The 14,306-nt window shown below is 35.1% G+C and overlaps 1 protein-coding gene across 1 annotated transcript; it reads right to left on the bottom strand.

Annotated features, from left to right (window-relative positions):
- Positions 1 to 427: 427 nt before the first annotated feature.
- Positions 428 to 13,824, bottom strand: LOC141657187 (uncharacterized). Its single transcript, XM_074464339.1, has 14 exons — positions 13,661 to 13,824; positions 5,273 to 5,588; positions 4,807 to 5,010; positions 4,617 to 4,709; positions 4,396 to 4,533; positions 3,784 to 4,309; positions 3,491 to 3,708; positions 2,649 to 2,912; positions 2,240 to 2,529; positions 1,963 to 2,145; positions 1,768 to 1,875; positions 1,584 to 1,665; positions 1,380 to 1,478; positions 428 to 697 (listed from the first exon to the last, which is right to left on the bottom strand). Exons 2-14 carry the CDS (start codon positions 5,582 to 5,584, stop codon positions 569 to 571), a joined length of 2,646 nt encoding a protein of 881 aa, XP_074320440.1. The 5' UTR covers positions 5,585 to 5,588; positions 13,661 to 13,824; the 3' UTR covers positions 428 to 568.
- Positions 13,825 to 14,306: the final 482 nt, after the last annotated feature.

Below are 14,306 nucleotides of genomic sequence, written 5' to 3'. Positions count from 1 at the left end.
TATGTGTGGTTTCTTTGTTATTTATATAGAGACCTGTTATCACCAATAACTTAGGTTTCTTTGCTCTCTCCGTAAGAGACTGTTATGGGTTAAAAGCGGTCTCTTTACTTTGTATGTGAGATCGCTTACGACTTAAAACCGGTCTCTTTAATTGACATTAAAAGACTAGTTCTCAACAGAACTGGTCTCTTTAATTTGCATAAATATATGCCTGATGCGACTTTTATATATACATAATGATGCACGAGTCAATATAATAATAATAATAATAATAATAATAATAATAATAATAATAATAATAATAATAATAATAATAATAATAATAATAATAATAATAATAATAATAATAATAATAATAATAATAACCGAACCAATAAATTATATATATCATAAAAAAACCGGATTTGATACATGATGATATCCAAATTCCTACTTCAAAATTAAATCCTTCATGTATGTTCTAAAAAATAAAGTAGATGTGTTCTAAAAATTATAAGAAATGGGAAAAATAAACAAATGGGTTCCAAATAAAAACTTCTAACAATGATTAGAATTTAATCAAGCTTCATCACGCGTCCATATTATCATCATCTTCAATTTCCTCATCTTCCATTTGACTGAATAAGTATGTCACCCACATATTTCTTATCTCGTCAATTTTCTCTTGCGTATAAGTGCCACAAGTTCCGGGAAAGTACTGCAAAAAAAAAATCCCACAAATCACCATCAGATCTACAACCACCATCGTCTATCACCACCACCACCAATCCCCACAATTCACAATCATCACCATCACCATCCACACTCACACCCACAACGTCCACCACTATGCAAACATATTATTATTAGCAGGGAAAATCTTGACCATAGAAGCTAAGTGCTATTTTTCTTCATATATGAACAAGTAATTAACCCCCTTGTTTATGAATCCTATGAAATTGAATTACCTCTTAAGATAATACTCCCGTACCTAAGATTATACTCTATCATGCCTATTTAACAAACTTTACAGATAGGATTATATAAGAGGTGTTAGCAGCATAGAAGAAAGCGCAAGGATGAATCAAGACCAAAATTTTCTTGTAAATCAATCTCAGCAACAACACCACCAGCACTCATATATGACCCGACTAAAGCTATGAAGCTTTTAACCAACAAGCTACAGGGAGTGCTAGTTCAAGACCAAAATTTTCAATAGTAATAATGTGACAATATGTATTCAGATTCCAAATTTTAGTGTTCTTTCTAAAAAATCATCCACAAAATGATTTCAATGTTGTAATCGTATGACAGTAATTTGAGCACAATTAAAATGACACACATCCAAATTGGCCCCCCTAAGCATAATTTTAAGAAAGTAATGTGAGTTTCATATCTACCTGATCTGGAATCATCGGTCGTCTACTTGCGATAGTCTCGATTATATAACGACACACAAAATATCCACAATCCTTCGAGGCTTGAGATTGACGAGGACACTATTATAAAGAAGTGCAAACAAATCAAATATTCACATGACAGTAATATTATAATTGAAATATTGGGGAGTGCATATTTTTAGTGATTTTAATATATACACGTACCTGTATGTTCATCCATCTCACCGGATTCTTTTTAATTTTCTTGATGTCTTTTCGGTGAAGAGTGGTAAATTTTATAATGCCCCTAGCAAAAAAAAATCAGCTCATACTTAGAAGAACAAAACGCTATAATAGATATCAGTATTAATAAATTTTGTTAAGCATAGTGATAGGCCGGGTTGCATACTCATTTATAATTCGTTGAGCGAATTCACTGATATTATTTGATCCCGCTGGATCAAGCCAGAAAACAGTTCCGTTCCACGGACTTATAGCAGCTAACATCCAATGCCGACTGTACTTAACTTATTAGTGTGAATAAAATAAACTTGCACATGATAAGCAAGAACTTTGAATTATAATTAGAAGTACATAGACTTACTTTTCATGGAATGGAGCGAAAAAAAGTTGATTAATATTTTTGCCTCCATTGCACCCAAAAACACGACATAAGTAGTCTGAGCGGTCCTCTTCTACGGTTGGAGTCAAAGGAGAGAGATGATTGGAGTCACAAAATCCATACATCCCCGATATACCATCGGTGTGACATGACTCGCTCAAGTACCTTACATATTAAAATGATTTTCTTGAACAATTAGTTAAATAATCATATTGAAAAGAGTAAACTACAAAACTCAAAGATAAAACTGAATACATACTTCATGAAAATTGACATATGAGCTGCTCCAATCTCTTTTTGGAAGCACAAATCAAATAGGTCTTCATAATCAAGTCTAACATCTTCTTGATGGTGAAAAACATTTTCCGGAATAGATATAAGGATGTTTCGACGGCTCTTTTTCATTCCCAGAGCTTCTTTCTTTAATGCCTTCAGTATACCAGAGTTCACCTTTGCACGATCTTCCTCAGTGATGTCATATTTTTTAGTGGTTGATGATTGTGAGGATCGTGACTGTGAGACAACCACATCTGCTTGTTGCTTATCAAACTTACAAACAATATAAAAAAAAATCATTAGAGTAGGAGTAACTTATATTACTTGTATATTATGACTATCCAAGATTAAATCAGAAGTAATGATATAGGCCCGGCATCATATGATCATACCTTTTTCTTTGGAAATATTAGGTGAGCTGGCCATGAAACAAAGGCGTACACTGCTTGGCATACTACACTACACTCCTCATTAGGACATGGCAATGGTGCGGTTGGCATAATCTCTTCAGTGATAGAGACTCGACGATAATCTTGTGACAAAGTTCTGAAATGATTCAAAGTCACTTCTGTTTCCCCTGATATGTACACTTTCCCAATTGCAACAATTGGGATCCCTTGTTCATTCTCAATCGCTAGGCAACAATCATAAGTACCCTATTCCACATTAATACAAAGATCGTTATAGTGTATATATAAAATATAAGATACAAAATAAATAAACTCCCTGGAAAATAAGGCCTGAAGGATACACTGTTCAGAGTTGCAGGAAGAAAATCTGTTTTAGTTGTGGATCAGAACATTGCCTGGCTTATTACCAACATAGCTCTAATGCTCAAGAGTAGATTGTTTCAGCTGCAAATTGCTAATAACCTCTGCTGTATTTGTCAGTTGCAGGAAGAAAATCATTCACATATTTTCCACAATTGTGTGTACAGTGCTCAGATTTTGCAAGGGGTTGGACAGTGGTTATGTTCTGATTTAACTCATTCATATGGGTTATTAAAGATTGCAAGAAGCAAATGGAGCAGACATAGTAAAAATGTTTGTACTGCTGCACTGTTTAGTTGCTGGTATGACAGAGGAATCAGGTCAGACTGAACCAGTGCACCCAACTTAATAACCAACATCAGCAATGTTCACACCCAAGATCCCGTAAAAAAAGCATTGCATACATACGATTAGACAATACGTGCTCACTAATAGGAGTGTCAAGTCAGAGTCTAACTTCATACCTTAGGCAATACGTACTCAGTAATAGGTAGTGTGTCATAATCTATATCATTCAGACGAATAGTTGAGGGCGAGGGACTGGCCTGCTGATCGTGACCGTCAGGTTGTTGAATAGTTTCAACATTTTTATCAGGCCAAGGAACAATGTAAGGATCAAGTTGTTGTTCTTTTTCTTGGTCTTTTCGTTGAGATTTCGACATGTTGGAAGGATATTCCAAGCCTTTAGACAAAAATTATAATTAGCCAGAAATCATAATAGTATAAATAATACATAAAAAAACTTACTTTTCGTTACCTTTTGTTAAGAGCTGGGTAAAGAAACCATTATTCTGGCCACTCATATCACACAATTGATCATTATTATGACCACCTAAATTACCACGTTGCGTGCTTCGTGTATCAAACATGCCATCCCCCTGAATAGCTGAATTACCAAGCTGACCACCATCTTTGCCACTTATATGACCATCAAAATTAGTAAATTGGCCAGCGCCTTGGCTACCAAAATTCCCTAATTGGCTAAAACTAACCATAAATTGCTTTATCTGCTCCGGGTCTTGGCACTTCATCAGAAACGACATCATAAGTTGTACGTTGTTTTTCAAGAAAGCCATCTCGGACTTCAAACTAGTTAACTCAACTCTCATTTGACTAGGTGGCGTTGGTTTAGAAAATCCAAAATATTCTGTGATGGTGATGCCTGATCCAACGCCTCTAACACGTCCCCCATGCTCTGGCTTCTTCAATGCTCTTGCCAAAATATCATCTCGACCACCCTCTAATACAAGTTCCCCTCTTTCAAGTTTTGTCTTCAAGACATTCTTAAGATTAAGATTGAAGAAATGTGTTAGAGAGTACATAAAATAGTGTTAAAACTCTAATAATGTGGGAGAAAAAAGTATTTTACGATTTCTTCAGCAGTTTCCTTGTCTACTGGATTATCAGAAGAAAATTCTCCATCTTTGGCACGTGAATGAGCTCTAATCCACAACTCATGTCGAGGTACTAGATCAACCTGCTTCCCGTTTTTCAAATTTTCATTTACCTGCCAAGAATTGAAAATATATTATCGAAAATAATAGTGAGCTGATTCAAGGTCTTAAATGAATAGATATTCACCAAACATACAATCTCGTCTTCAAAGTATTGGTAACCGAGGCAGCCTCCTCGATAGCTTGAGACTTTGAGATTTGATCGCTTTCGACTATCTTCACTTACCTCCTTGAAATATAAACAAAATTTGGCATTAACACACTAAACATTTTATTTGCTTACAGAAATTAAAAATATAGATTTTTAAGAGTATGCAAACTAATACCTGGAATTTCTCAGTAGTACACATTTCCTTAAATTTATCCCAAGCCGATTGCTGTATCCTATATTTCCATGGTGGTCTTTTTCGTAATTTTCCAGACTTCTTGTACAACCACAGCTTTCTTAATCTAGTCTTAAAAGCTCTCCATCGATCATCAGCTCGAGATAAGATCCATTTTCTACGGTGTGCTGGTACTGTGAAACCTTTCTATGGGATAATACAAAATCACTAGTATTATTGGTAAAAATTCCAGAAATAAACAATTAAACTGTTGCCCTGTCTGAACGAACACAAAACGGGGTAAGAAATGATAAACCACAAACTTAAAAACTGAAAATCCGTGGTACCCTTAATAAATCACAAACTTAAAAGATGAAAATCTGTTGTCAAAGCACAATGTAAAAGAAAACTCATCTGCTAGAAAGACTTTTGCATGCTAAATATAGCATGTGGTGAAACACATTCCTACCGTGATTTGGTCATACAAGCTGTTAAGTTCAGATATGGGAATATCTTTCCAACTGCAGTAGGTGATGGCCAGACGTTCTCGAACAACTACTCCAAGATAGCGCATGAAAGTTGATCCGTATTTACCACATGGGGTTTTACGAACTGGATGCCAATCCAAAGGAAGTTTGACTTCATTTTGAATTGCTTCCCCCACCTTAGCAAGAACAGTACGGCCTCTCTCGTCCTTACGATTAGACTTTTCCATATCTGAATCATCTGAAGAAGTTGAACCACCTCGAGACGAGCATACTTGTTTTTTCTTTTTTGCCATAATCCTACAAAAATAAAGGTTGAAGGTTAACATCAATTTACCATTATCAACAGTACAACATACCTGGTTAATGCTGCAGGGGGGGATGAATACCAAAGAAAAACTGCATAAAATTGGATACTGCACTGATGATCGTTGTCTTTTATGTGACAGTATGCCTGAAACTATTGATCACTTGTTCTCTAGCTATATTTACAGCTGCAAAGTCAAGCACATTCTTGAGAATTGGATTGGAAGTAATATGCCTACTGTCAGTCACCTGGCTGCAAGTGTTACTGATTCTATTCAGTGGAAAACAATGGCTGTCATCCTGAATGCTTATCACTATGCTATTTGGACTCAAAGGAATAACGCTCGTGTGAACTGCTGTCTCCTCAGACCTGAGAGAGTAGTGAAACAGATTGAAGAAGCTGCAAAGGGGAGGATCAAGCTTAAGCTTGGGCAGGAGCTAGTTATGGCTAGAGTTGATTGTCTGAAGTTTTTAGGACTTTAGTCGGTTAATTTTTGAGATGTAATCAGTTGATACCATTGTCACATAAGCTGTAATTGATATATTTCTTGATATATAATATACACTCATATTTCACCAAAAAAAAACAGTACAACATAAACTCATTTCTAATGAACTTGAAAGAATTTGTGCATGAATAAACAAACAGATAAATGAACCACTATATCTGAACAATAGCAAGAACATTAAACTGAGTAGTCATTTCATAAGCAAATAAAATAAAAAATGTGCAACACTATCACTATAATGCTTTGCTGAATGATGCCATCAGCCTCATAAATACTGCAAAAACAGCCTTTGTTGGTTGGTTGATCAAGCATTAAGCACTGAATACCAGAGAAAAGTTGTTCAGGATTGGAGTGTGTGAGTCCAACAGTTGTGCTCTCTGTGGTTAAGGCTGTGAAACTCATTCCCATTTATTTGCAGGTTGTATATTCAATGCTAGAATTCTTATAGCATTAGAGAATTTGGTACAGTTGAAGCTTGATGGCAGTAGTGCCCAATGGTCTAGTATGCAAAGGGAGGTGTGTCACATGGTGTAATTAGCTGGATGGTATGCTATTTGGAGGGAGAGGAACAGATGCAGGTTGGAAATGAATGCATACAGACCTGAAAAAGTTGTAGTTAGAGATCCAAAATGTGGTGCAGGTGAGGATACAACGGTTGATTCATGGCCCTATAATGAATGTTGATAAGAGATGGCTTCTGAAATTAGGAGTTAAGGTCTAAGTTACAATAACTCAAGCTAATAACTTACCCGAATTATGCAATTTGCAGTCAATAAAATACACACACAAAAAAAAAATAAACAGAACTAAAATGCACCTCAATTATTTTGACGACGACGCTTTCTACTTATCTTAATATTGTCAACCCATTCACCTTCCTCATGGTCGTCTCGCACATATGTTAATGAATCTTCACCCTCATCATTAGAGGAATTCTCATTTTGAAAAAATTTAGTTGCTGGCCTTTCTTCCAACTCAACTTCCTCGTCATAATCATCAATATCAAGGCGAGATCTTGGTGTTATAACAACCGACCGCTCTTATCCCCTGGATCACCACATAAAACACTGTTTTGCTTGACGCGCCAAGACATACGGATCTTCCTGGTTACTAAGCTTGTGAAGATTAACCAAGGTGAACCCAAACTCGTCATGTTCAACTCCAACATGAGAATCAACCCAATTGCACCTAAAAACAGGCACCGAGAAGCCTAAATAATGTAACTCAATGATCTCTTGAATCACCCCATAATATAACATTTTACCACACACGGGATGTTTATCTTTGGCACTAGCAAAATGCATAGCCTCGGCTTCTACTGTTACCCCACTATTCTGCATAGTACTAATCTCGTCTCGTTCACTAGTGTAGAATGTGCAACCATTTATGACATATCCAGAATAAAAAGAGGCATTAAAATTAGGTCCAGAAGCTAAAGCCTTAAGTCGATCAGATATGCAATGGGATGAATCTTCAAATTCAAGCTCTCTCATAACCTGGTCTTTCAAAACTCTTTGAATGACTTCTTTGTGTTCACTTAGTAATGATTTCTCACTTACTCTTCGATTTTTTTTCCGTAAATAAGCAATGTGTATGTCTATATAAGGTGCAACTTCATTCTCATTAAAAAGAACATAAGTGTGAGCCGTGTGCCACCGCTTTCATGAGATAAGTCAATATGCTTACTGATTTTATAGTCCCTTTTCCTTCAATTCTACCACTATGCCGTGATATAGGAATCCCAAACATCTTTGTATTTCCTAGGTATGCACTACTATATGCTACAACATCTTCACAAAGAATCCGCTCAAAGAATACAACCTTCGGCCTAAAGTGGTTCTTCACATATCCTTTGTAAGTCTTCATTTCTCTTTCAAAAGGATATTGATTTCTCAAGTACACAGGACCGCAAAATCTGATCTCCCTCACCAAATGAACAGTTAAATGAATCATGACATCAAAAAATGATGGAGGAAAGTACATCTCTAATTGGCAGAGAATGACTACAATTGAACTTTCCAAGGAATTCAAGTCTTTAGGATCTATGACTTTGCTATATATAGCATTAAAGAAAGAACACAATTTTATAATAGTTGAACGAACATTCTTCGGCAAAACTGAACGAATAGCCACGGGTAGTAAATGTTGCATCAAAACATGACAATCATGAGACTTAAGACCTACAAGCTTCAAATTTTCCATCGACACAAGACTCTTGATATTAGAAGAATAACCCTCAGGGACTTTCACACCCGCTAAACACGCACAAAATTCTTTTTTCTCTTTTCTGGACATTGTATAAGCGGCTGGAGGCAAAAACTTTTTATTGTTCTTGTCAACAATGTGTAATTCTTTCCTAATCCCTAATGCTTTTAAGTCATCTCGAGCATTAACACCGTCTTTTGTTTTTCCCGGGACATTTAGTAGTGTACCAATTAAGCTATCACACACATTTTTCTCAATATGCATTACATCCAAAGAATGTCTGACAAACAAATGTTTCCAATAAGGTAAGCGCCAAAACACGTAACATTTCTTATATCCTTGTTTAGGAAGGGTGGATCCACGATTTTTTCCAAAAATAAACGGATGTCTTTCACCTTTTCAAACACTTCTATACCAGTTAACACTCTTGGCCTTCTTTTGAATTCTTGTTCCCCATTAAAAGCCTTTTTCAAATTTCGATAAGAATGATCATCAGGCAAAAAACAACGATGTCCATCATAAATATTCTTTTTAGATGATTTAAGCCACTTTCCCGTAGTACCATCCTCACATATAGGACAAGGTGCTTTTCCTTTAACGGTATATCCAGACAAATTACCGTATACGGGATAATCTTGGATAGTGCAAAACAACATTGCTCTAAGGTTAAATGACTCATTTCGATATGCATCATAAACTTCTACACCCGTCTCCCATAAAATTTTCAAATCATTTATAAGGGGTGCTAAGTACACGTCGATGTCGTTTCCTGGCTGTTTAGGGCCAGAAATTAACAAGGAAAGCATCATGAACTTTCTTTTCATGCATAGCCAAGGAGGTAGGTTGTACGTAACCAAAATTACAGGCCAAGTACTATAGGTTGTACTAAGAGAACGAAATGGATTCATGCCATCTGTAGACAATGCAAGGCGCAAGTTTCGACTTTCTTTACCAAACTCGGGAAATTTTCCATCAATAAACCTCCGTTGGGAGTCAATTTGGTGTCTAAGTTTACCATCCTTAATTCCCGCCATCATGATGCCATGTCAAATTTTTTGCATCACTAGCATTCGAATAAAGACGTTCAAATCTTGGTATAATAGGAAAGTACCACAAGACCTTAGCCGGAATTCCTTCCTTTTTTTTGTACCGTGAGACATTACAAGTAGGGCAACTCTTTAATAATTCATACTCATTATAATATAGTATACAATCGTTACGGCAGGCATGAATTTTTTCATAAGGTAAGCTCATTGAGCATAATATCTTTTTTGCCTCATATGTTTTACTAGGGAGAACATTATCACTTGGAAGCATATCTTTCACTACTTCAAGTAATTCTCAGAAAACCCGTATCACTCGACCGTGAGTTGCCTTGATTATATAATTTAAGTACACTTGATGGTCTCGTGTATTTTTTGCAGCCTGTGTATAAGGGCTTTTCGGAATCAGTTAACAACGACTCGAATGCAGCCGGATTTTCATCAAACTTTTCTTGAACGTCTCGTAACATATCCTCTATCCTATCACCCTCATTACTTGTATGAACTTCGGGCGTATTAGTCCGAACATTTTCTTCCCTATCTTCCCCATGCCAAATCCAAATAGTATATGTTCTATCAAAAGCTGATTTGCTTAGATGATTAAGTATTTCATCAACTCTTTTATGCAGAAAATTATGACATTTATAACAAGGACAAGGCAACCTTGTACGACCTCTAGAGTTCTTAACAGCAAAATCGATAAAGTCTTTTACACCAGCTATATACTCGGGGTCACCCGGTTTTGATGTTGATATCCAACTCCGATCCATATCTACACAAACACATAAGATTATTTTGGTTGAGCTTATACAAACTACTAAGTAGTTCTGACAAGTTTAATTTAAATTAAACTTCTAAGGTAAGTACTTCTGACAGGAATAAGAATGCAGTATGAGTACAAGAATGAAGTTTTGTAGGGTGATTCTAATCACTTGAATGATGAAGTAATTATTATTTATATTTATTAATATATTCTCACATTTTTACCAAAAAAAAAACTGAGCAAGATTTGAGTGTGTGACAACGGTCTGTGCTGCATTTGTGAAGGAGCTGAGGAGACCGTTACCCATCTCTTTTTTTACTGTTGTTGTAGCAGGATATTACTCTCAAAGTTGGAGCCATGGATGGATAAGTCTTTCAGGGGTCAGAACATTACCAACTGGCAGAATTGAAGAAATAATACAAGATTTCATAACAGACTCCTTAATGTTGTAATAAGTGCTTCTGTTTAGCATGTTTGGAAGCAAACGAACTAATTCATATCCTAATTCTACTCTCACATTTCATTACCTCTGATGTTTAATCCTGGACTCCTGGACAGAAGGTATTGATTCAGGTAAGCTTCAATAACCTTTAATTTGTTTCTGCCATTGTTTTTCAAATGTTTACTTAGTATGGTCAATTGGTTATTTTCTATTTGCTTTTTTTTTTTTTTATGATATTTGATTTCTCTCTTTTAGACTGATCAATTTGGTGTCCTTGGGGTTTTTGGTACATCTGATTTCTCCCTTTTCGAAAGATTTGATTCTATATACTACTCCCTCCGTCCCGGTCATTTTTTGTACTTTGATTTTGGCACAAAGACCGAGAGATGAGATGGTCAATTACTAAATGACAAGTGGGACAAATTGAGTGTGAAGGACCAAATTGTTCATCAAATGCATTCCTAAAATAGAAAGGACAACAATTGATTGAGATACCCAAAATGGAAAGGACAACAAATGACCGCGACATAGAGAGTACTTTTTTTTAGTCATATCTATGTGATTTTGTATTCATGATAATTGAAGGAATATATTATGCCACAAATTTGAATGTTTTCTATATAATAAATCTAAGAACTTGGAAAGAAATTTGATAAACACGTTTGATTGTGCTGCAATTTAATTGATTAAGATTTCACTATACTTACTTTGAGATTAGGCTTCTATTGTTTGATAACTAAAAAAACAAATATTACAAAGATAACATCGGTATTTCTTATAGGGTTGTAAAGATTTTAGTTCTCAATATTACCAAGTATTGTTCGAAGAAATATTACTATATATAAAGGTATTCCACATTTCCACTTGACTCGGAAAACATTGTGAGTAAATTGTTATTCGATGACATAAGAATCTATATGGCCATGCCTTAGTGTTTTAAGTACTTTTCGTTGTATCTAAATGGTTTTGCGAGCTAGCATATTGTTTTCACAACTTGAGATATGGATATGCATTTTAATTCAAGCAAGTCGTTTGATGAGAAAATGATTAGAGTGTATGTATAAGTTGCGTAATAAACTATGGCTTAAGTATGATTGAGGTCTCATAACCCCCTGCATGGTCGAGGCATTAGTTTCTTCTTGGTGGCAAATTAATAAATAAACAAAGTGCTATACAATAGAAGAACATAAATTTATTAGAACAATATGCCATACCATTAGACACGGGGGACTAAAACAAGTACCACTGTGATATTAAAGAGAAAATAAAAGGAGAGATTAAAATAGGGAGAAAGACTTGCATGAGAATGTTGAGTAAAGTTTACTAGGAGAAGGCTCGCGATAATAAATAAAAGAATGCCTCATAAGACAAGTGTATTGTTGAAATGCTCTTTGTGTTTTTGTACAAATTTAATTGAATTTTATCTTGTCAAGAAGAATTATGTACAACACTTGCATTAGCTTATTGCTTTTAAATGCTTGGGGATGATTTTGATTAAGTGGTACTATTGTTTCACCTTTTTGGTCAGGATCTAGGGCATCTTGATGACGGCAGAAAGAAGAGACAAAGTGAACTCATCAAGAAGGCATCGTCAAGATGACAATTACATTCACTATGCCTGTAATTAATCAAGGGGCGTTTGGTTCAAAGGGTCGGAATGGATTGAAATGGAATGAGATACTATGGAACAATGGATTTAGAACCCTATACATATTAATTATTGTTGGTTTAATTTAGAATTATATGGAGAGGGAATGGAGTTAGAACCTTGAGGGGGAAGGTGGATAGGATTCCAAGGGTTTCGGGTGAAATTATAACTCCATTTCAAAATGCCCCAACAAAACACATAAATGGCTCAAATCCATTCCATTCCAACCCACCCAACCAAACACCCCCTAATAAGTCGCTTCAAAAGGATATGGAATATGTCCAATCGTGTCGAAGGAACCACGGAAGACATAAATTTACAAATTCTTCTGTGAAACAAATGATATGGAATATGTCAACTCCTAGGAAGCAAGAGATATCAAGGTCTAAAAATCATTCAACAATCACCATGATGAAGGACATTGTACATTGGAGCAAAGAGTTTGTTGTTGATGAAATCTTAGTAGATTAGAGTGATAGTGTATGAGAAGGTATTGTTCATCCACGGTATGCAGGGATCGGAAGAGTTGTTTGTTATGTAGTATGAAGTACATGTCTTTTAAGTTCTAGAACAAGTAGGCATATAAAGATCATATTCCATTCTCTATCACCGAGAATCTGAGAATGAATTGGAAAAAGTGTAGTCATTTGAATATTATATCAAATATTGTATCTAATTAGAGAACATTATTTGCTCTAGACGATCGAATGCTACAGCAATATTATTATTGTTCTTTTGCATTTGCTCATTTTTAATTCCGACTTTTAAGGTTTTTTTTTATTACGTGAGTTCATACATATCTTTGAACAGCAAATCGTTTGTGTAAGACGGTGATATTTCATTCAACATAATATTTCATATAATGTCGTAACCAAAAAATTTTTAAACACAATTTATATACATATTTTATATATGTCCGTGCAATAGGACTAGGATTCTGAACTCACTATTCTAGTTTCTATATTTCAGATCATAATTTTCAAATGAAATTGAACTCACTAACTTAATCACTATTAGCTTTGTAACCTATTCAATCATAAATTAAGAACCAAATAACACTTTTACTTCAACCGAGTTGCAGTAATTAGAGGCAACATAAAAACTTAATACGGTAATAGTTCGAACAATCGAAACCTATCATTTAATTAAAACTAATCAATCGCATTACTAGGAATAGAAAATATACTAAATTAAACAAATAATAGACAAATAACAAGGAATTCATAGTGGATTTTTAATCAAAAAAATCAAAATCCTACCCTAATGGCCTACTGTATTGTCTGATTCAAAAAGCATGAACAAATCGAATTACTGCAATCTATAATTTCTCAACATAAGAACAATTAAATTTGAAACAAAATCTATAATTTCAATTAACCCAAAACTGTAATCAATTAACCCAAAACTGTAATCAATTACTGCAAAATCTGTAATTGCAATTCACATAAAAAATTACCTGAAAGAGCGAGGTTGCTGCTTCGGTGACGTCGACTACTGCTCCGATGATCGGTGGTGATAAACGAAAGAGAAGATGGAATAATGGTTGGATGCTTACAACTGATGAATACTTTGGGGTTTTTGGCTGGAAAAAAACGGCGGCAAATTTTGGCACGAAGCTTATCTGGGAAACGTGAGTATTAAGGATTGAACGTGGTGTTATTTGTTTAATTAGGAATTACTAAGTATGTTGAAGGCCCATTATATTATTATTAGATTGAATTTTTTATTTAATAAAAAGATAAGAGACCGGTTTTATTTACAACACATTTGTTATCAATTTCTATGAAACCGGTTTTGTAGAATCAATGGTTTCTTATAATAAGAGACCGGTTTGAAAATCAAACTGGTGTGTTATTAGTGATTCCTTTGCCCATTTTTGTAGTAGTGTCTCCTAGGTTACTAAGTCTTGGTTTAGGTCCAAATGTCAGGGTCACCTTTTACAACAGTTTTGCCATTAATGGATATACTTTTTACACCCGCGAGCAAGATGAGTTGAGCACAATGCAAAATAGTGGTGTGAGTTCTGAATTTGAGGCAATGCACTTTGCTACTTCAAAAGATAAAAAGCCTATTTGGGGAAAATGCCTTTATTATGGTGTTAT

This window comes from Silene latifolia, chromosome 5 (assembly GCF_048544455.1).
Source record: "Silene latifolia isolate original U9 population chromosome 5, ASM4854445v1, whole genome shotgun sequence".
NCBI classification, from domain to species: Eukaryota; Viridiplantae; Streptophyta; class Magnoliopsida; order Caryophyllales; family Caryophyllaceae; genus Silene; species Silene latifolia.
The sequence above is the reverse complement of the archived record's forward strand: the minus strand, read 5'-3'. Positions and strand labels throughout refer to the sequence as shown.

What these genes read in the sequence shown, in the direction of transcription:
- LOC141657187 (XM_074464339.1), bottom strand. Translation starts at nt 5,584, where the DNA reads ATGGCAAAAAAGAAAAAACAAGTATGCTCGTCTCGAGGTGGTTCAACT. An exon ending in TAATATTTCCAAAGAAAAAG is followed by an intron (nt 2,530 to 2,648) that starts GTATGATCATAT and finishes ATTGTTTGTAAG; the next exon opens with TTTGATAAGCAACAAGCAGA. An exon ending in TTCGCTCCATTCCATGAAAA is followed by an intron (nt 1,876 to 1,962) that starts GTAAGTCTATGT and finishes AGTTAAGTACAG; the next exon opens with TCGGCATTGGATGTTAGCTG.